Source organism: Monodelphis domestica, chromosome 1 (assembly GCF_027887165.1).
Source record: "Monodelphis domestica isolate mMonDom1 chromosome 1, mMonDom1.pri, whole genome shotgun sequence".
Lineage (NCBI taxonomy): Eukaryota > Metazoa > Chordata > Mammalia > Didelphimorphia > Didelphidae > Monodelphis > Monodelphis domestica.
The window spans coordinates 547,872,252-547,894,814 of record NC_077227.1 but is presented as its reverse complement, the minus strand read 5'-3'; the positions used below and the strand labels follow the sequence as shown (position 1 = coordinate 547,894,814).

Sequence of the window (22,563 nt, the reverse complement as noted above, 5' to 3'; positions counted from 1 at the left end):
AAGCACATGTCCTGTTAGGATTCAGTCAGTCCTGTGTGAAAAGCAGCACGAAATCATATGTAGAATTATAAGAACATTTGTGCACAGCCAAAATTGAATACATCCTTTTGCCAAACTTTGATCATTGATTCACCAAATTTGTTGACTTTGACTGGGAAATGAGGATTGGGAGAAAGGTGAGTGAAAAAGGCTGACTCCTTTCCCTTGCTTGTTCTGGAAACACTAGCCTCTGGAGAGGCCCCTCATCTTGGAGGAGGCCTCAAGGCTAGAACTCATGTTTAATTTACCTCTGGGCCCCCTCTGCTGGGCCTCTTAAGCTCTGCCTAGTTTGTACCAGACCAGAATAAATATCTACTCTCTCTGATTTTCTTACTTCCATTCTTTCTCCTTTTGAAAATAAATTATCATAAAAAAAGTCATTTGGAATTGAGTAATAATTCCTGGCAACCATACTCTTAAAATATCTTATCCAACCCTTTAATTTTAACCCCTTACATTCTGGCCCTTACATCACAGAAGCACAGAATTTTCCATCTCAAGATAATGGGTTTAAAAGCACTTTATATTTAGAGTTTAGTCAGACCCCCTTATTGTACACAGATGGGGAAATCAAGACACCCCCCCCCCCTCGCCAAGGATCTACATTTTGTCCAGTCATACACTGAGATAGTGGCAGAGCCTAGAAAGGAGATTAGTTCTCTGCCTTTTATATATTTATGCTTTACCCAGTTAAGAGTGGACAACATCCACTGGCAATTACTGATTCCTGAGAAGACCAGGAATAAGAGAAGACTTACTCCAAAGAAGTAGAAATAAGTAGGAATGTCTGAATGGGTTATGTTTTTCAAATAGTTATTTTCAGGAATATTTGATTAAGTCCTACTGGGCTAGAAAGGCATCATAATTGGAGATAAACTGGTTTTAAATGGTCTAAAATGTTGGTATTTTATTTTACTGTTTAAGAGGACAAAAAGGATACACTATAAATAGAATATTATTATAAAAGCCTTAGTTGGTCTCCATAGATTTAGTAGGTTTCTTTTTCATATCTAAAATGTAGCAAGCCCAAATCATAAGTATACATTGCATTCCTTGATAGCCTTTGTGGGACTTTCATATAAACTAAGAAATGTTTAAAGTTTTATTTGTGCAAATTTGTTTCTCAAGATTTCTTTATACCTGTATAATATCTTCCAGAGTCTACAATGCCTAAACCATAGCATAGAAATGACTCTAAGCTGCTGAAAAAGTTGTTCTAAGCTGGAAAGGATTTGCATTTAGTCATGATGACCTTTATGTGAACATGTGTCATCCACAGACCAGGCAAGCCATGACTGAAGAAGCTTAATAGTAAGAGTCTGGACACACAACCTGATGCTTTTTCTGCCCACCCCCTCAATTTAACAAAAAATTCCAAGTCAGGGGGAGTTGCTATCTTTGTTGGAGGAAGTGCTCACACTGATGAAATTATGAGTTAATTGAAATACAGTGTCATGTTCAATTCTATTCTCGCTGCAAAATAACTGAAAAATAATGAAAGAGGCCTAGGAAGATAAATTAACTTAAAAAAATATTTTCCCATCTAAGGTTGCTCAAAAGACAATTAGTATTATCAATTTATATTTATAGCACTGGATCTCCAAATAAAACTCTAACTCCTCAATTTCATAGTCAAACTTTAATGCAAAAAAATAAGAATGTTCAGTTCTATCTATGATGAAATCTCAAACAATTCCCAAAGATAAACAGATATGCTAGTCAAGGTAAAGTGTACTTTACCTTGTCTTTCAAAAGTGTACTGTACCACTGTCTTTCAAAAAGAATGTTCCCAAGTCCATCTGTATTAGAGTTCATGTCTTGTAGGCAAATTTTTACACAAACAGCAACTGAAGAGCCCTTGGCTTGCTCTTTAATTAATTATAAAGATCATGCTATGTTAATTCTTGAGATTTTTTAGCTCCTTCTCTTGCTAATCTATCAGCTTCTTCATTGCCTGCAAAGCCTGAATGACCAGGAACATGTATCTGTTGAAAGATATGTTTAAATAAGTTATTTAGTTTTTGATTCATAACATTACTTCCATTAGTGAAGGAACATAAAAAAAGTATTGTGAATTAACACTAAAGATATGGCTACATGCAAATTGTCTTGATGATCTTAACTGACTTCAAGTGAAAGCAAGTAAACACAAAACAAAGCAGAGGTTTGAGGAAAACATGAAGAAAAAAAAACATCAAAAAAGTTAACAAAAAATCTGGCTAACAATGGGCCAAAATGAACACCTGCCTTTTTTTTTTTTAATTGTGGCATTAGCCTTTTTATACTGTTGTTTTAATTTTTTAAATCATTACATTGTTTAGAAAAACTATAAAGTTTGTTTAGCACACTTACCCATTTAATATCAATGCCTTGAGTAAGTGTATCAAGCTTCACAAAGTCTTCTTTGTTGATGACCTCTTTTCCTGTGCTTGTTTTCCAGCCATTTTTCTTCCAGTCTTTAATCCAACTTGTTATGCCTAAGCAGTTAAAACATATAGTTATTAAATCATTTCACAACTAACTTGCTTCAATTTAATTTGCCAAAACTAAGAGAAACTAATGCTAGATTCTGCTGAGAGACATCAGTTGTCTCAAAGTAAATTTCTCTGGAAAATTCTTTAGATGTATCATTTAGCATTTCATTGATGACACGCTGTGACCAGACTTGCAAAAATGTTCAGGCAATTCCCCAAAACGTTTGAAAGGTGATGTTCATTTTGTTCAGTATGAAGGATCCTTGGATGCTCCAATTGTCCACAAGGTAGATTTAACCCAAGAGAGGCCTCTCAGTCAGGGAGAGATTCTAAACCTTTTTTTTTTTGTATAATGGACTCTTTTAGCAGTCTGGTGAAATCTATGAATTCCTTCTCAGAATAATGCTTCTAAATGCATAAAATAAAATGCATAGGATTACAAAAAAAACCAATTATGTTAAAATAGGTTTTTAAAAGTTCACAGTACAAAAAAATCAAGCCATTCCACAATTGATAGATGGGCAAGGGACATGAATAGGCAATTTTCAGATAAAGAAATCAAAACTATCAATAAGCACATGAAAAAGTGTTTGAAATCTCTCATAATTATTTTTTTTTATTTGGGGGAAATTTTATTTAAATTATTAATTTAGAATATTTTTCTGTAGTTACAAGATTCATGGTCTTTCCCTCCCTCCCCTTCTGCCACCCTTCCCATAGCTGACATCCTTACATATGTCATTTGTATTGATTTAGAATCTTGAACCCTAGACTACAATCCCCTTTTCCTTTTCCTGTTTGTGCATCTCCTTACATAGAGGGAATTTTGGAGTTTGTTTCTGCCCACGAGGCTCTCTCTCTGACTTGTACTAGTGGGAAGGAGGGAGCCTTTTCAGAAAAGGTGCTTGGAGATTTTTAAAATTTTAATAAAAGTATTATTGGATATTAATTTTAATCTTTACATTTATGATGACCACAAAGGAATTCTAGAACTCAGCTATTCTTTTTCCTTTTCTTTAAAGTGGGCTGTCCGGTCACAGCCGGGCAACCTGGCAGTTTAAAACTGCTACTGGTTTGCAACCAAATTGCTTTTCTACTGGTAGTTTTCAAATCCCCACTCCAGTCCCTAGCTGCAGTTCATTCCTCTAGCTCTCCTGCCTTCCAAGCCTCTGGCAGCTGCAAATATTTGAGCATTTTTACACCCCTGACACGCCCAGCTGCCTTAATTTAGGGGACTTGATGGAGAAGTCGCTCCCCACCCACAGCCTGAAGAGCAGCCCAATCAGCCTGATTGACTATTCCTACCCACAACTTGGCCAAAACCCGGCTAAAGAGGCAGGCTCCCCTGCTGCCTCAAACTACTACCTCAGCCAGGGCACCCTTGGCCCACCCTAGTGCTGCGGTTACTATGTCCTCCAGCTGCTGAAGCCTAGTCACACCTGGCTTAGCTTCTCCTACTGGAAACCCAAAACTACTGTTCGGTTTTTGTTTTTTTTAGCCAAAGCTAGTTCCAGCCTGGCCCCCACCCCCCCTTCATTGCTGCTGCTTCTGCTGCCCTGATCTGTTCCAGCTGGTGAGTATAAGCTTCCCTTTTCCCAGCCAGCAGAAAGGGAAGCCCCTTTCCCCTCTAGACAGCTAATTGCCCCTAGGCTCCACCAGGTAACTTTGCCTTGGCTGGGAGCGTCCTAGCCCTCTTTTTTTAAACCACTCCTAACCATGCCCCTAACCCCTCCCAGTTGAAGTGCTCCCTCTTGGCCACTAGAGGTCAATATTGAGCACTGATTTTTTTTCTTTTTCTTTCTCTTTATTTTCCCCCCCTTTTCCTGCTTAGCTACAGTGGTTGTTTGCTGCCATAGTGGCAGCAATAAATAAATAAATAAATTTTAAGAAAAATTTCCCCTTTTAAAAAAAAAATCCATTAAGTACATAAAAAAATTAAATCAACTAAATACCCTCACCTTCTACCCCACCCTTATAATAACAATTAAAAAATAAATCAATAAAAAATATACATTATTTTTTCTCCTTTTTTGATCAAAATGCTAAGCAGCATAAATGCTACCATGCATGAAAGCCTTTTGCTTTTTGCCCAATTAGAAGCATGTAAAATTCCAAATTCCCTCCTCCCTCTAGAACATTTTATTTTTCTGATCTTCATTCTTAAGAAAAAAGATGCATCTATAACAAGAGAATAAAGTAGAAATGCAGGCCAACAGGAAAATTCAATCAAAAAATTTCAAACACTTACATGACCTAATGAAAAATACTGAACCCACCCAAAACAATTCTGAATTTTGCAAGCCTGCTCCTAAACCACAAATACAGGACAAACCTTTTTTCTCCCGAAATGGAGATGAGACACCCCTCTCATATACATCAGGTGCAGACCCTTCTCTCTTGTACTCTGCAACTCCTGGCTGATCTTACCTTCCCTGATCCTTCTTCTAACTCCCCATCCTCTCCTACCCTTTCTCTCACCCCACAACCAGCCCCAACTCCAAAGAAATCTGGTGGTGCTATAATACCTGTTCCTATGCTTGTTGCCTCGGCATCCCCCCAGTCAATTTCTAAGGAATCACAGACATCAGATGACTACTATGAAGGCCTTTTCCCATTAAGGGAAGTGCCCAAAATAGGACGCAATGGGGATGTGGTGACCCTAAGACACCATTTTCCTTTTACTCCCCAAGAAATTAGAGAACTGAAATGTAATATACCTTCATTTGAATCTGAAACTTTGGTTATGACCAAGAAGATGGCTGATATTTTTTTATCAGTAAAACTCGTCCTATAAGGATGTTGAGAATTTGCTCAATGTCTTTCTAATGGAACGAGAGCAAAATAAAATCATCTCTCATGTTAACAAGGCGGCATAGTGCACCACACTGGCCAGCTCAGAATCCTGCATGGGATTATAACAGTACCACAGACTGGTTGCAATTACATCGTTGTAGGGATGCCATTTTAACAGCTATGCAAGAATGCTCCGAAGATACAGAAGCATGGTCAAAATTTGAAAGGCTTAGACAATCAGATGAGACACCCTCACAATTCATGGATAAGCTCATTGAGCTTGAAGGGGTCTACATCTAGACCTTGATATTTCTAAAGTCAAAGATATTATGCAAATAAGGAAACATTTTGTCAACAAGTATTGCAGGGTGATCCAAGATTATTTTAAGATGCATTGCCCACAGTGGCCTCAGATGGACCTTGATGAATTGAGAAATACTATTTCTTAGGTCTTTAAACACCAAAAGGAAAAACAAGAAGAGGCTAATAATATCATAGCAACTTTGAGAAAACAAATCAAATTTTTGGAGGATAAGATTGATAAACAAAACAAAGGGCATGACGATCAACCAATGGCGCTAGTCTCTCTCCAAGAACATAGCTATCAGTCCCTTACCTGCCAATTCTGTCATAAGAAGGGCCACATAATGATGAACTGTAGGAATTTTTCCCAGGTACTGATGAACTATACCAACTGGAGAAATTCTTATAGGGACAGTTACAGGAATGATAATTATAATGGGGATTTCAGGAATTGTAATTTTAGGACTGATAATAATCCTAGGGACATAAATCAGGCACCTGACAACTCATACCAAATGACCCCACAGCAGTATATTTTGAGTGGAGCTCACCCCCGAACCACCCAGGGAGCTACTGCCCTTCAGGGGGTAGTCCAAGGTACTACCCAAAGATTATGAAGGGGGGGGGGGAAGAAGGGGTCGGGGCACAGGAATCAGAGGATACAACCTTTGATTTTCCAGACCCTGATGTATTACTACTGCCTGTTGTCCCTATCCACTGCCCCCATCCATACTAATGAGCCCCATGTTAACATTAAAGGTTGGTAACACCTATTATGATTTGCCTTTTGGAGTTTCCTGGTCTGTATTGAAAAGTATACCTGATTTGAGTTCCATTGGCTCAGTTAATGTCAGGGAGGTATCAGGGATATCCCTAAAGGTTCCCAAGCTTTCCCCTAGAATAGTGCCCATACGATCCCTTAGTGTAGAACACTCTTTCCTCTTAATGCCTTGGCTCCCCTTTAAATTTGCTGGGGAGAGCCCTTTTGTGCAAGCTTAGGGCCACAATAACTTGTTCTCCAGATGGCTCTATGACACTGGAACCGCCTGAGGAATCCTTAACTTTACTTCCTGTACTTCTTTCAGATACTCATGAAATGAAGGAGACTACTATTTTTGAGATCCCAACTAATATACCTGAGTCTCTCTGGGTCACATCATCTTCTGATGTTGGCCTACTTAAATCTGCTGTCCCTGTGCAAATTCAAACAAAATCTAGCCCACCGCCTTCCATTCCTCAGTACCCTCTTTTGAAGGAGGCAATTGATGGTATTATACCAGTAATAAATTCCCTGATTGACCAAGGCATCAAAAATCCCTGTAAATCTGAATACAATACGCCCATCCTGCCTATTAAAAAGCCAAAACTGGGGCCCAATGGCAAGGATCTCTATCACTTTGTCCAGGATTTGAGAGCTGTGAACAATCGCATTATGAAGAGACACCCTATAGTTACCAACATAAATACTGTTATTTCTTCTATTCCTAGCACAGCTATATACTTTACAGTAGTAGACTTGTACTCAGCTTTCTTCTCTATACCCATACATGAGAACTCTGGACATATCTTTGCTTTCACCTGGAAGGGCTCCCAGGGGACCTGGGTTTGTCTGCCCCGAGGTTTCAACCCTACTCTGTTCACACAATTCTTAACTGCTGATACAGATGCCATAAAATTTAAATACAATCATTTAATTCAGTATGTGGATGATTTACTCTTGGCCTCACCAAACACTGAAGCATGCCAAGTAGATAGCAAACACCTCCTCTTAGAGCTACATAAGAGAGGCCACAAGGTCTCCAAGGACAAAGTTCAGTGCTATCTCCCCAAAGTACAATATTTAGGCTTTAGACAGCTGGGTTCCATTTAATTTCTCCCAAGCATATTGAAAATATCCAAAAGATAAGTGCTCCTACCACTAAAAAGCAATTGAAAGCTATTCTTGGAGCAACAGGATTTTGTCAGCAGTGGATCTCTTGCTATGGGGAAATCACTAAGCCCCTTGTAGCACTCAGTCCTCGAATCACTTAAAATGGAAACAGAATACCTAACAGCTCTTTCAAATTTAAAACAAGCTATCCTGTTTGCCCCTGCTCTAGGCATACCAAATTTTGATAAACCATTTACCTTATATGTCCTTATATGGTGCTTGCTAGAGTTTTTTTTTTAAAATAAATAGTATTAAAATAATACTTGAAGTATGGGATATCAATTTTAATCTTTACACATTGTAAATCTCTCATAATTAGAGAAATGCAAATCAAAACAACACTGAGGTACCACCTCACACCTAGTAGATGGGCTAACATGGCAGCAAAGGAAAATAATAAATGTTGGAGGGGATATGGCAAAATTGGGACATTAATGCATTGCTGGTGGAGCTGTGAATTAATCCAACCATCCTGGATGGCAATTTGGAACTATGCCTAAGGGGCTTTAAAATCTGCCCTTTGATCCAGCAATACCACTGCTGAGTTTATACCCCAAAGAGATAATGGGGGAAAAGACTTGTATAAAAAAATTTATAGCCATGCTCTTTGTGGTGGCAAAAAACTGGAAAATGAGAGGATGCCCTTTTCATTTCATTGGGGAATGGCTGAACAAATTGTGGTATATGTTGGTGATAGAATACTATTGTGCTCAAAGGAATAATGAACTGAAAGAATGCCATGTGAACTGGAATGACCTCCAAAAATCGATTCAGAGTGAAAGGAGCAGAACCAAGAGAACATTGTACACAGAAACTGATACACTGTGGCACAATCAATTGTAATGGACTTCTCTACTAGCAGCACTGCAATAATCCAGGACAATTCTGAAGGACTTATGAGAAAGATCACTATCCACATCCAGAGAAAGAACTGTGGGAGTAGAAATGCAGAAGAAAAGCTTGATCACATGGGTTGATGGGGATATGATTGGGGACATAGACTCTAAACCAGGGGTCTCCAAACTTTTTACACAGGGGGCCAGTTCACTGTCCTTCAGACCACTGGAGGGCCGGACTATAAAAACGTAATCCTAACCCTAACCGGGCAGCAGTATACACAGTGCGGAATCCCCTCCCTCAGATCACCACTCACCATGCTGACGTCTTCCATTGTACAGCCACATAACCCTTTGTGCAGTGCCTTGTTTTAAGGTACTGCACAAAGGATTGTGTCACTGGAAGTAGTACTGTATGTGAGCAATGCTGCAAGCTGCCATATACAGTGCTCCTCTCACTGACCACCAATGAAAAAGGTGCCCTTCCAGAAGTGAGGTGGGGGACAGTTAAATGGCCTCAGGGGGTTACATGCGGCCTGCGGGCCTTAGTTTTGGGTAAACGATCACCCTAGTGCAAACATCAACAATATGGAAATAGGTCTTGATCAATGACACATGTAAAACCCAGTGGAATTGCTCTGTTGGCTATGGGAGGGGGTTGAGAAAGAACATGAATCATGGAACCATGGAAAACTATTCAAAATTAATTAATTAAATAAACTTAATTGAAAAATAAATTAAAAATAAATAAAAATTCAATCTAAAAAACATTCACAAAATCATAAATCATGTAACCATGGAAAAACATCTTAAAAAAAAAGTTCAGACCACATCTAAGAATTTTTCCTCTAAAAAAAATTCCTCCTCTTGACCAACTCCTATTCCCAGTTTGCCATTTTGCATTAAACCAGATCTCTTTGAAGTACTATAAGTAGGCAGCAGTAACCGGAACAATACTCTCCCCCAAGTAAGAAGCTATCTTAATCTCTCTACATGGAAGCCACTACAAAAAACAAAATGATAATAACTTACCATTTATAGTAAACATACTATCTGTGTAGAGAACCAGCTTATTGATATTTTGATTCTTTGCCTGTTCGATTGCTTTGCAGGCTGCCTTGAATAGATATGGTAGTAAAAGGGAAATATGATTAACTTATAACATTTAATGTTTCTAATGACTATAAAGTTTATATATTTGTCCTATCTAATACCCTACTAGGTCCACAGAGCATCTGGGTCTTAGATCTGGAAGAGACTTTAGTCTGTATCTAATCATCTAATCTAGAGATTCTTAATGTTTGTATCATGTACCTCCCTTTGGTAGACTGGTACAGGCTATTCTTGGCAAAATAAGGGTGGCCAGGTGGCAATAATTCCATCTTCTCTTAACTTCTCCTGCGAACACTCTCATTACCTCTCGCCTGCTGCAACAGTCTTCTGAGTGGTCCCCTGACTTAAAACTGTCCCCTCTGTCATCCATCTGCTGCTCAGCTGCCAGTGGTTTTCTGAAAGCTCAGGCCTGACTAGGTGACTCTCCCTCTCAGGGAATTTTAGCTGCTCATCATTAACTCAGGAGCCAAATAAGCACATCCCCAGTCCATAGCCATGCTGCCTTCCACACCTAGAACACTCACCCTCTCCCTGCTCACCTGACTCTTCTAGCTTCCTACAAGATTCAGCTCAATCCCACCCTGTGAAGTAGCTCTTTCCCAATCTGCCCCAGCCACTGGTGCCCTCTGCTCTTGACGTCATGCTTTCTTTAGTCTATCTATGGCTTATATGCATGTAGTGACTTACATGTCTTCTCTCCCATTAGAATGGGAGCTCCTAAAAGGCAGGGCCTATTTTTGTCTTTATATTACCAATGCTTGGTACAGTAACTGTGTGAATTTTAAAACTACTCCCCCTACTCAGGCCATACTTTAGAAGATTTGATATAGCTATTTCCTGATTTGTAACAATGGAGATACTTGATCAAATAGAATCAGGTCTTGGGAAACCTTATTTGTGGGGAGGGAGGGAAGGAAGAAGGAGCTTGGACCTGTGATTTCATTACTGTGGTGAATTCCCAGTGTGGAAGTCTTCCATTGATGCAGGTGAGAAATTTATAGTTTCAGAGTTGTCTGTGGGTATACAGCAACTATGATCTGAAAGCTGCGAATTTTAAAACTACTCCACCTTACTCAGAAGGTACTTTAGAAGATCTGATTTAGCTATTTCCTGATTAGTAACAATGAAGATACTTGGTCTACAGAATCAAGTCTTGGGAACTCTACATTTCTCCACCCAGTTAGTTTAACAAGGTCAGGAATGTCTGCACCATACTCAAAGATTTAATTATCTAAGAAGATGGCCTTCAAGAGACATGTGCAAAAACAGCTGACAGCCCCCTGGGCTGTCCTAAGTCAAGCTAAGCTAACATTGGTACAGATGAGACTAAGGAAAGTAATGTAAAACCTTCTATATAGAGCACATCACTTCTTTTCTTTGGTCTCTTCTCCCGGAGAGTCAGCTCTGGCTGGCAGCATGCTAAGCGTTCTGACATCTTGGCATGGTGGCAGCTACTTGTCTGGATATATTGGTGGTGAGTTTGCCCTTGGGCAATTTCAGGTTCAGTCATCTTGGCTGAGCCCTCTTGGAGTTCAGGCTGATTCCTTCCTCCTTTATTCTCCAAAACCTTACCTTCCTAGAGCCTCTAATCTTCCCCCATGGCACTAGCTAGGCGGGAGAAATCCTATACCCTTTCCTTCTCTCTTCTTCTTAATTTCTTTCCACTATATTAATTAAATCACCATAAATTTCCAGCTGACTTGGGTATTTTTTTTTATTTGGGATATCCATGAAGACCAAATAATTAATATAGTTTAGGTCACAACACTAAAATTATCCTTTACACCTGGCACATGGTAAATGTTTGATAAATGCTTTTTAACCAACTAATATGCTTTTTCTATACTGGCACTATTTTAGATAATACAGGCACTAGATTTCATGTCAAAATCAGGCTAAGAAAAACTCAACTCTTAAACTGAGATTCACTCATTTTTAGTAATAAGTATTTTTAAAGCACACAAAATTCTGATAGCTCATAACTTACATGTATTTCTGCTCTTTGGTTTGTTTGTCGCCCAAGAAGTCTATCAGCCACATTTCTGTGAAAGAGAGTAGAAACAGAGAGAGAAGGGGGGAGGGGGATGTGGAAAAAGAGAGGAAAGAAGAGAGAACAGGAAGTATGGAGGGGAGAGAGGAAGAGAATGAGAAGGGAAAAATTTATAAGTCACTCTTTAAAACTACTCTTGTCCCATTATTTTAGGCATTACAAAGTATTAAATAAAAACTTAGCATGTTTAAATAAATACACATACAATGCACACACTTGAGAGAGAGCATGTTGCAGTAGATAAGAGGTGAGCATCCTAGGTTCAAATCTGGCCTCAGACACTTCCCAGTTGTGTGACCCTGGACAAGTCACTTGACCCCCATTGCCTAGCCCTTACCACTCTTCTGCCTTGGAGCCAATACACAGTATTGACTCCAAGACGGAGGGTAAGGGTTTTTAAAAAAAAAAAAACATTAAAAAAAAAAAGATAAGAGGTGAGCTTGTAGTCAAGACCTACCTTTGATCCCAGACAAGTCATTTAACATTTAGGAGAAGCTGATCTTCATGGGTAGAGAAGACTGCTTACTAAGAGTTCCTTAAATCAATGAAATTATAGATCTGGTCCAAAAATATATGCATTTCCTAACATCATATTAGATACTTTACATTTTGTGTGTATGTGTACATGTGTGACACATATATATAAATTAAATTAAAAAACAATACTAGAGAAGAACAGTGTACCTCAGCAAAGGGAGCACAGGATTCAAACAAGAAAACTCTGGTAAGCTACCTCCTTATTTCTAGACAATGTATTTTTACTTACCATCAGCTGAATGACTTTTAGCTATGATTATCTTTGGGGTCCTATGTTCTCAGGTTTGGGTTTGTTTGACTCAATTTTATAATATTACAATGACTGCACATAAACTTACACTAAAGCAATTCATCTATTATAGTCCTAGGGCTAGAAGACCAGTACCCTTAACTTTGTGTCCAGTATTGACCATTCCATTTGGTCAGAATTCTCAACCTTTTTTGTGTCATGGGCACTTTTGGCAGTATGGTACAGACAACAGACCCTTTTTAGAATAAAAAAAAAATTTTTTTTTAAACTTTGTAACAGAAGGAAATGATAAATGTTAGTTAGAGGTCAGTGAAAATAAAGATGCAATTTTACCCTATCCAAATTCATAAACCCTCAGGAATCTATCTGTGGGTCCCAAATTCTACATTAATAAAAGATGTTTCAGAAAAATCTAGGAAGATTTGTATAAATGGATACAAAGTGAAGTGAGTTAAACCAAGAGAACATATGATATGATGATAATATTGTAAAGATAAACAGCTTAGAAAAGCTTGGGGACTTTGATCAGCACAATGGAACAAACCACATATCCAAAGGACTCAGGATGAAACATGTTATTCACCTTTTGAGAAAAAGCAGATGGACTGCAGGCAGAAGCATATTCCCCTTCTTTCTGGACACAGCTAATGAGGGAATTTGTTTTACTTGACTACACTTTTTTTGTAATGGGATCTTCTCAACAGTTGGGGGAGGAGAGAGGGAGATAATTTAGAACTGAAAATAAAAGCAATAAAACAACACTCTGCATTAGTTAATACTGCTCTTCTATGGGGTAGGTGAATCATTTAAGTAGATGACTAATTTTGGTAGAAAGAATTTCAAGAAGTAATAGGGCTTTGAAATGAGAGGATTGAGGTAAGAAAAGGAAAAGTCTTGCTCATACCTAAACCCTTTTTGAAGGGTAAATGTGAATACAGCTAAATTGGAACAAAGCTTTGTTTTTAACATCTTAAGTCTTTTAAACAACAGTTGATCTTTTAGCAATATTGAGAGAAAAAGGAGGATCAAAGAGATATATCTTTGATTAGAGTGATAGGGGCTATAATAATTGCCAACAGAGGAAGACAAAAGTGTTCAATTCTAATTTTCTTCTGCTTTCTCTCACAAAGAGAATGATCTTTGCACCAGAAATGACAAAACAAAAATGTCTGAAGAAAAGTTGATACCCAAAATATATGATACCCTCACTGTACGAGAGGATCTAATTGACCTGGATCAGATGAACTGAATCCTCGGGATATTGAAAGAAATGGTAGATGTGACTTCAGAATCACTGTCAGCAATATCTATCACGGAAAACAGAAACTCCCCAATCTAGTAGATGAGGAAAATAATGTGGATATGGTTTACTTAGCATTTTGCAAAGCACATAATAAAATATCTGATACCTTTCTTATGTACAAAGTGAAGAGATATGAATTAGATGGATTTACAAATGCTATATGGCCAGTCTTAAAAAGTAATTTATTATCATGTCAGCTTTGACAGGTCTCCAGTTGTGTTCTTTGGGGATCTGTCCTTGGTTCTGTTGTTTTTATCTCTGACTGGGATAAAGACATAAATGCCTTGTTGTCATAATATGCATAAAACACAAAACTGGATTTTTTACTGAGTAGAGCATTATGCTAAATCTAATAAGGTGAAAGTGAGTAGAGAGAAATATGGTTTTACATTTGCTTACAAAAAAAATCACCTTCGTGAGTGATAGAGGAGGCATGGTTAGACAGAAATTCTGAAAAAATTAAAGAATTTTAGTGGACTGAATCTATGGCAACCAGAAAAGCCAATGGAAACTTGGGTTACACTGAGAGGCAGGAGTAAAGAAGTAATAAGGCCATTATACTCTGCCTTCATCAGATCCATGTTCAATGCTGTGTTCAGTCCTAAGTATCAAGATTTAAGGAGGATATTAATAAGTTGGAGATTGTAGAGTGGATGTGTACCAGGATGGTGAGGAGGCCTTGGTTTTATGAGAATCATATGAAAGAACAAGGCATGTTTAACTGGAAAAAATAAGGCTCAGGGGGATGCTATAGTTGTCTTCAAGTATCAGAAGGTCAGTCTTGTGGGGTAGATACTAGATTTCCTTGAGAGGTCCCAGAAGGCAAAACTAATGGGTAGAAGCTGCAAAGAAATCAATTTAGACTTGATGTCAGGGAAAACTTCTTGATTAGAGCTATGCCAAAGTGGAATGTGATGCCTCCTGAAGTGGAAAAATTCCCCCTTTTTAGAGGTTTTCAAATAGAGGCTAGATGACCACTTATCAAGTTTGTTATAATGAAGACTCCTTTTTGCATACTGGCTAAACTAGGTGACTGGTAAGATATATTCTGATTCTCAGGTTTTGTTATATTTAAATAATCCATTGAAGTTTGCAACATACTTAATATCCTCAGTATTCCCATTTGATCTTTCTAATAACCTGGGCTCAGAGAAACTAAATGACTTATTTGTGAAGGTCCCATAGAAACTAAGTGCTCATGGCAGTCCCTTGAGCCTCCCAGTTCAATATTCTTGCCATGAAAAACTGCTTATCAAACAGTTATAGAAGATTCTCCTCAAAGCCCTGACAAGTTAAAAAATATGTCAAAGCAACTAGGTACATATGAATCTCAGAAACTGATACAAAGTTTAGAATAAAGACACATATTGTGTAATTAAAATCTGTTGCCCTAAAAAACTACGATACCTAGCACCCTACTCTCTTCCTGTCACATGCTGATGCAGAGAGGATATAAATTCTGTGGAGTTCCATCTCTCACTCTCTTCTCTTACTGAGAATGTGGGATTTTTGAGCAGGTAGAAAAACTTAGTCATGTGGTTCTATTTTGTCAGATAACAAACTTTATAAAATATAATACTTGGTATTGATACATTAATTTAAATTTTACGTTTATGGCAACCATGAAGAGAGTTTAGAAGCCTTAATTCTGAGTAGATCAGTTTTAAAAGAAACCACGTTTCTCCTGCTGCTGCTACTCCTCTTCCCACTGCTAACTGCCTGGGTGATCCCAGCCGAGCTACTACTGCGACTTTAGAACAAGCAAGCTGTAAAGTATACCGCTTTCCCTTACATTGCCAACAACTGAGTGCTTGCTAGCTGCTTGCCTTAGAAGCCCCAGTGTGTTTCTCTTAGGCAATAATTAGCCTCCTAAAGGGTTTTTACCTGAGGAGAGCTTCTACCCTCTTAAATCCCTGTCCACATGTCAGGGGAAGCAAGCTGCCTCCTGATGTTTTTTTATCCCGGGGGGAAGGGGAAGGAAGGCTACTCTTCAAAACTACAGACAGGAAGTAGAATTGCAAGGATGGCCCAGTTTCCTGCCTATCTCAAACAGCTCCCATTCCGGGAGAGCATTACTGAGTGAAGACAGCTCAAAGTTTTAGGGTATCTTCTTATCTTACTACTGTTTCTGGGTACACTGGTCCTTGCAATTAGCTTGAATAATCCTGAGATGCAGGAGAGAAATTCATCTCCCTATATCCCCTTACCATTCTGGCCTGCCCAGTCTCTACAACATATCCAATATGGGATTCCTCCATACTGCTGATTGCTTGTTTTAAGATTTTAAGTTCTGTTATACTAGTCACTTTAAGTTACTGTGTTTTGACAATTAGCTATATGTGCTGTTACATTGTCTCTATTTGTACCTCCCCATATGACTGGGCTGGAGAAAATACCATTGTAAAGGTCCCTTTGAGTTGTTTGTAACAAGAGGTAAGGGTCCATTTAACAGCTGAAGCACTATTATAATCCCCATCTCCACATTTATAAAAATGTAACGTATGAGACACATAAAGACACGCCACATATGGCTGTTTCAGTCTTGTCCAGGAGATGGGAAGGTTTTCCTAGGGGGCATGACACCTCTGGATGGCCCTCAAGAAGGGAACATTACTCAGGTAGCCTGGTAGCTTCTGGATGGTTTTTTTCTACTTGTAACTTCAGTTTATTCTACCCCTCCACCAGAATGATCTAGATTCCTGGTGATGTTTTAGACCCAAAGTTTTCTTAAATTAGCTGCTATACTACTGTTTTCTTTTTTTAAAGCTGTTTTTTTAGGGAAAATGAATGTATCCTGCGTTGATCTGTATGTTTGTCAACACCCTCCTTGGGGGGAGGATTGTATAACTGTCATAAAATTCTAGTTTTATAAAAGTTTTTCTTATTTGAGAGTAATTTTAGAATGAGAAATTTGCTTCACTCCCAAAATCCAGAAAGTGAACTACTTGGAGAAGGCACCATGGAGATGCCTCCAGAAACCTCATATTGCACTGAAAGATCCAGAATGAAGTTTGGGATGTAGAGAAATTGAACTGTGGGGGGTTGAATGCATTTGTTTTGAATGTACACTTTTATGCCAAAGGGGACTGCCGCCTAATTGGCTTTTTGTCAATGAGCCTAGCAATCACTGGTTTTGTTCTCTTTCCCTTTTATCTCCAAATTATTGCAATATTATGTATACATGATCCATTGGGGAGACTTAGTCTCCCAAAGGATCCCAGGGATTACTGTGTAATTAGAATCTGTTACCCTAAAAAACTAGAGTCCCAGCACCCTACTCTCTTCCTGTTGGTTGTTATATGCTAACATAGACAGCATATATATATTCTGTGGAGTTCGGTCTCTCACTATTCTTTTCCTGTGGTGGCAGCTGTGGATGCAGGATTTTTGAGCAGTTAGAAAAACTTAGTCATGTGGTTCTATTTTTTCAGATAATAAACTTTATAAAATATAATAGTTGAAGTATTGGACGTTAGTTTTAAGTCTTACAGCCTTCATGTTACTTACAGGGGATGGCCTGGCCCCCAGTAAACACCAATGCCAGCTCGAGCTTTCCTCCTCCCATTACTGGAGCAGCAGCCATCTGTGTAAACCACAGCCGCATCTCCTGTGAAACAAAAAATCTGATCAATGTTGCACGAGGGAAATGCTAATAATGCCAATTACTTTTTGAATGCTTACTGTCCCTTCTAATGAGGAATTTTTATGATGGCTCAATTCTACTTAAGGCCAAGGACAATTAACCTCATCTTTCCTACTGGGGTTTCACTTTTAGGTCTTACCCTTTTCCACAGAATCCACCATTCATGTGCAAACCATTGGATAATTAAACTATTTTGCGCAACTGGGTGACATATGAGTGATCAAGCACCATCTGTCTGTTTCAAATTAGAAGGAAGAATCATCAGAGAACAGCAAAACTGCCTCTTTGTGTATCAAAAGCCATAGTTCTTTTTACATGCAAAGGATCTCATCTCAGAACCAAAATTATACAAACAGCCCAAATACAACAGTGACCAACCTTTCAGTAGATGAGGCCTCTGTTCTAAAGTTAAATCAACCTAAAAAATATTTTAGATATCCATGCCATCAATCCTTCAAAGTGTTCCTCTGATGACTCATAGTGGAATGAGAGAGATCATAAGTCATCAAAAATCTAAGCTCTTGTAGATCCTATCAAACTTGAAAGAATTTTTGTACACACTCAAAGAAGGATACAAAGAAATTATGACTGTTATCCAACAATTGGCCTAGGTAAGGCTGAAAAGGCTCATGACCAGATGGTCACAGGACAATGAATCTTTTGGTCCAGGCAACCCTTAAAAGTATATTTACTAATAGGCAGTTTTCAGATGAAGAAATAAAAATGATCAATAATCATATAAAAAAGTGTTCTAAATCCCTCTTAATTAAAGAAATGCAAATCAAAATAACTCTGAGGTACCACCTCATACCTAGCAGACTGGCCAATATTGACAGTAAAGGAAAATAACAAATATTGGATGGGATGTGACAAAACTTGGAACACTAATGCATTGCTGGTGGAGTTGTGAATTGATCCAACCATTCTGGAAGGCAATTTGGATTTATGCCCAGAGGGTTTAAAAAAGAATGTCGGCCCTTTGATCCAGCAATACCACTACTAGGTTTGTACCCCAAAGAAATTAATAAAAAAGGATTATACAAAAATATTCATAGTCAAGCTCTTTGTGGTGGCAAAAGATTGGAAAATGAGGGGGGAGGGATGTCCCTCGATTGGGGAACAGCTGAACAAATTGTGGTATATGATGGGATGGACTACTATTGTGCTGTAAGGAATGATGAAATGCTTGATTTCTACATGAACTGGAAAGACCTCTGTGAACTGATATAGAATGAAATGACCAGAACTAGGAGAACATTGTACACAGAGGCTGAAACATTGTGGGATGATCAAATGTAATAAGACTCTGCTACTAATAACAATGCAATGATCCAGGACAATTCTGAGGGACTTATAAGAAAGAACACTATCCACATTGAGAGTGTGGAAAGGAAACAACACTGACAGTTTGTGGGGGAAGGGCCCAACTGGGAGTGGCAGTTGGGTCTTGTGACTAGCACTTCCTTCCTGCCGTGTGGGACTGGCCTTCCGGGTGTTGGAGGAGAGAGGAGCTTGTTCAACCCAGTCTGGAGTGGCATGCTCTTCTTGGTTCAGCTGGAAGATTCAGGCCCAGTCGCTTCTGAAGGTTAGACCTGTTCTTGTTTGCTTTCTATCTACTGCTAAGATTCTGAACTATACAAAACTGGACTGATATAGAGGAGACGGAAGTGGGAAACCCTCCGCCAGCCTCTAGGGTCTGGCCCTATACTCTGAAGCTAAGGAAAAACTCCAATTCCAACTGGATTATTAAACTTTATATTATTTGAATTCTCAATCAGATAAGTGGACTATCTTTTCTGGTCATAGAGGGAGCTGAAAATCAGTTCAGTCATCAAGGCAATAAAAGACCTTATCGGACCCCTGCTGTTTCCTCTCAGCAGGGGGCATCTCCCTCCCTTACCTCACCAAGCAATATTCCCTCTCTTCCCTCTCTCCCCTTAACTCCTCCATACCCCATACAAACCTTCCATAATCCCATTTTTCCAATCCCATTTCCTTTCCCAATAAATATAACAAGAGAAAAGACCTGTGGGAGTAGAAATGCAAAAGAAAAACATATGACCTATCACTTGTTTATTTGGACATGATTTGGGGTTTGGGTTTTAAAAGATTACTACAAAAATGAATAATATGGAAATAGGTATTAAGGGATAATATATGTATAACTCAGTGGAATTGCTTGTCAGCTCTGGGAGGGGGGAAAGGAAAAAGGGAGGAAAAGAAAATTAATCATGAAAACATGGAAAAATATTTTTAAAACTAGAGCCCCCCCCAAAAAGTACATTTATTAAGTCATAGAATGGATGCAATGTGTCTCAGTACTGGGACTATCTATTCTGACAAAAATCGAATTCTTGATCCCTAAGCCAGAACTTTTCAATCAGAAGGTGAACAAGAGTATGTATGGCAAAGTAAGGCAGGAAACAAAAAAAAAAAACAAAACTGTTACACCTCCAAAGTAAATTAAAAGTTAAAATGTGAAAACTGTTCAGATGCTTCTTGGTAGCCATCTACCATCACAATAAAAAGACAATTATGTCAATAGTAAATTTAATATTTTAAAGCTTGCACAGTCATCATCTGGGAAAACAATTACTATGAAGAAAGGATCAGCTATTCTCCACAATTGCCACCCACAGGGCAAGCCAGCCAGCTGAGGTGAAACATCACAGTAGAGGGAGAGGCAGGAGGCAGCGTATGCCATGCAAGTCCAACTCTTCCCCTCTCCCATTCTGACCACCATTATTCCTCAGACCCCATACTCAAAGAGTCTTGGGAATGGCACTCTTCCAGCCCAGGATCCTCAGCTATTATACTAAAGAGCAAATTGTGTAGATACAGTCTGACAAGTGATACTACAACTGTTTCAGTCAAAGCTACAAAAAACCCAGAAAGGAAAGTTCTTGACTCCAAAGTCCTTGGCACTGTCAAATAATTCAATCAGAAACAGATAGGATGTTGTCAGTAGAAATGAAGCATGAAGATCTGCTTTGCCAGCTCACTCTAAGGACAAAGGACCTTTCCATCCAACTTGCTGTTGGAACCTTCCTTATGTCTCCCCAGTATGAATCTGAGCTCTTTCTAAGTAGGAATTGCTCTGCTTTTCTATTTGCATCCCTAGTGCTTAGTGCAGTGCTTTGTACACAGTAAAGGTTTAATAAATGCTTTAAGAAAGCATAGGAATAGAAGGGTCATTCCTAAAAATAATAAATAGTATATATCTAAAACCATCAGCTAACATCATCTGCAATGGGGAAAAACTCAAAGCCTTCCCAATAAGATCAGGAGTGAAACAAGGATGCCCATTACCACCTCTATTATTTAATATTGTACTAGAAACACTAGCAGTAGCAATTAGAGAAGAAAAAGAAATCGAAGGCATTAAAATAGGCAAGGAGGAGACCAAGTTATCACTCTTTGCGGATGATATGATGGTCTACTTAAAGAATCCTAGAGAATCAACCAAAAAGCTAGTCGAAACAATCAACAAATTTAGCAAAGTAGCAGGATACAAAATAAACCCGCATAAGTCATCAGCATTTCTATATATTTCCAACACAGATCAGCACCAAGAACTAGAAAGAGTAATCCTATTCAAAATCACCTTAGACAAAATAAAATACTTAGGAATCTATCTCCCAAGACAAACACAGGAACTATATGAACACAACTACAAAACACTCTTCACATAACTAAAATTAGACCTGAGCAATTGGAAAAACATTAACTGCTCATGGGTAGGATGAGCCAATATAATAAAAATGACCATCCTACCAAAACTTATTTACTTATTTAGTGCTTTGAACTTCCAAAATTTTTTTTTTTTACTGATTTAGAAAAATCCATAACAAAGTTCATTTGGAAGAATAAAGGATCAAGGATATCCAGGGAAATAATGAAGGAAAAAAAAAAGGAAGGTGGCCTTGCAGTCCCAGATCTCAAACTCTATTATAAAGCAGTGGTCATCAAAACAGTTTGGTACTGGCTAAGAGACAGAAAGGAGGATAAGTGGAATAGACTTGGGGTAAGTGACCTCAGCAAGACAGTATATGACAAACCCAAAGACCCCAGCTTCTGGGACACTATTTGACAAACCCACTATTTGACAAAAACTACTGGGAAAATTGGAAGACAGTGTGGGAGATTAGGTTTGGTTCAATACCTCACACCCTACACCAAGATAAACTCAGAATGGGTGAATGACTTGAACATAAAGAAGGAAACTATAAGTAAATTAGGCAAACAGAATAGTATACATGCCAGACCTGTGGGAAGGGAAAGGCTTTAAAACCAAGCAAGACATAGAGTCACAAAATGTAAAATAATCAATTCTGATTACATCAAATTAAAAAGTTTTTGTACAAACAAAACCAATGTAACCAAAATGAGAAGGGAAGCAACAAATTGGGAAACAATCTTCATATCAAAAACCTCTGACAAAGGTCTAATTACTCAAAATTATAACGAGCTAAATCAATTATACAAAAAATCAAGCCATTCTCCAATTGATAAATGGGCAAGGGATATGAACAGGCAGTTTTCAGCCAAAGAAATCAAAACTATTAATAAGCACATGAAAAAGTGCTCTAAATCTCTTATATTCAGAGATGCAAATCAAAACAACTCTGAGGTATCACCTCACAGACCTAGCAAATTGGCTAACATGACAGCAAAGGAAAGTAATGAATGCTGGAGGGGATGTGGCAAAGTTGGGACATTAATGCACTGCTGGTGGAGTTGTAAATTGATCCAACCATTCTGGAGGACAATTTGGAACTATGCCCAAAGGGCGATAAAAGACTGTCTGCCCTTTGATCCACGATAGCACTGCTGGGTTTGTACCCCAAAGAGATAATAAGGAAAAAGACTTGTACAAGAATATTCATAGCTGCGCTCTTTGTGATGGCCAAAAATTGGAAAATTGAGGGGATGCCCTTCAATTGGGGAATGGCTGAACAAATTGTGGTATATGTTGGTGATGGAATACTATTGTGCTAAAAGGAATAATGAAGTGGAGAATTCCATGGAGACTGGAACAACCTCCAGGAAGTGATGCAGAGCAAAAGGAGCAGAACCAGGAAAACATTGTACATAGAGACTGAAACACTGTGGTACAATCAAATGTAATGGACTTCTCCATTAGTGGCAATGCAATGTCCCTGAACATTCTGCAGGGATCTAGAAGAAAAAACACTAGCCACAAGCAGAGGACAAATTGTGGGAGTAAAAACACCAAGGAAAAGCAACTGCTTGACTACAGGGGTTGAGGGGACATGACTGAGGAGAGACTCT

General features: G+C 38.6%; 1 protein-coding gene across 1 annotated transcript in view; it reads right to left on the bottom strand.

Annotated features, from left to right (window-relative positions):
* Positions 1-1,663: 1,663 nt before the first annotated feature.
* RNASEH1 (ribonuclease H1) overlaps positions 1,664-22,563 on the bottom strand; it is a 36,345-nt gene continuing 15,445 nt past the window's right edge. The window contains exons 4-8 of the mRNA XM_007476183.3: positions 17,136-17,235; positions 11,476-11,530; positions 9,408-9,492; positions 2,392-2,516; positions 1,664-2,024 (exon numbers count right to left, since the gene is read on the bottom strand). Of these exons, the coding sequence (XP_007476245.1) occupies positions 1,932-2,024; positions 2,392-2,516; positions 9,408-9,492; positions 11,476-11,530; positions 17,136-17,235 (458 nt within the window). The 3' untranslated portion in view covers positions 1,664-1,931. The remainder of the gene's footprint in view (positions 2,025-2,391; positions 2,517-9,407; positions 9,493-11,475; positions 11,531-17,135; positions 17,236-22,563) is intronic.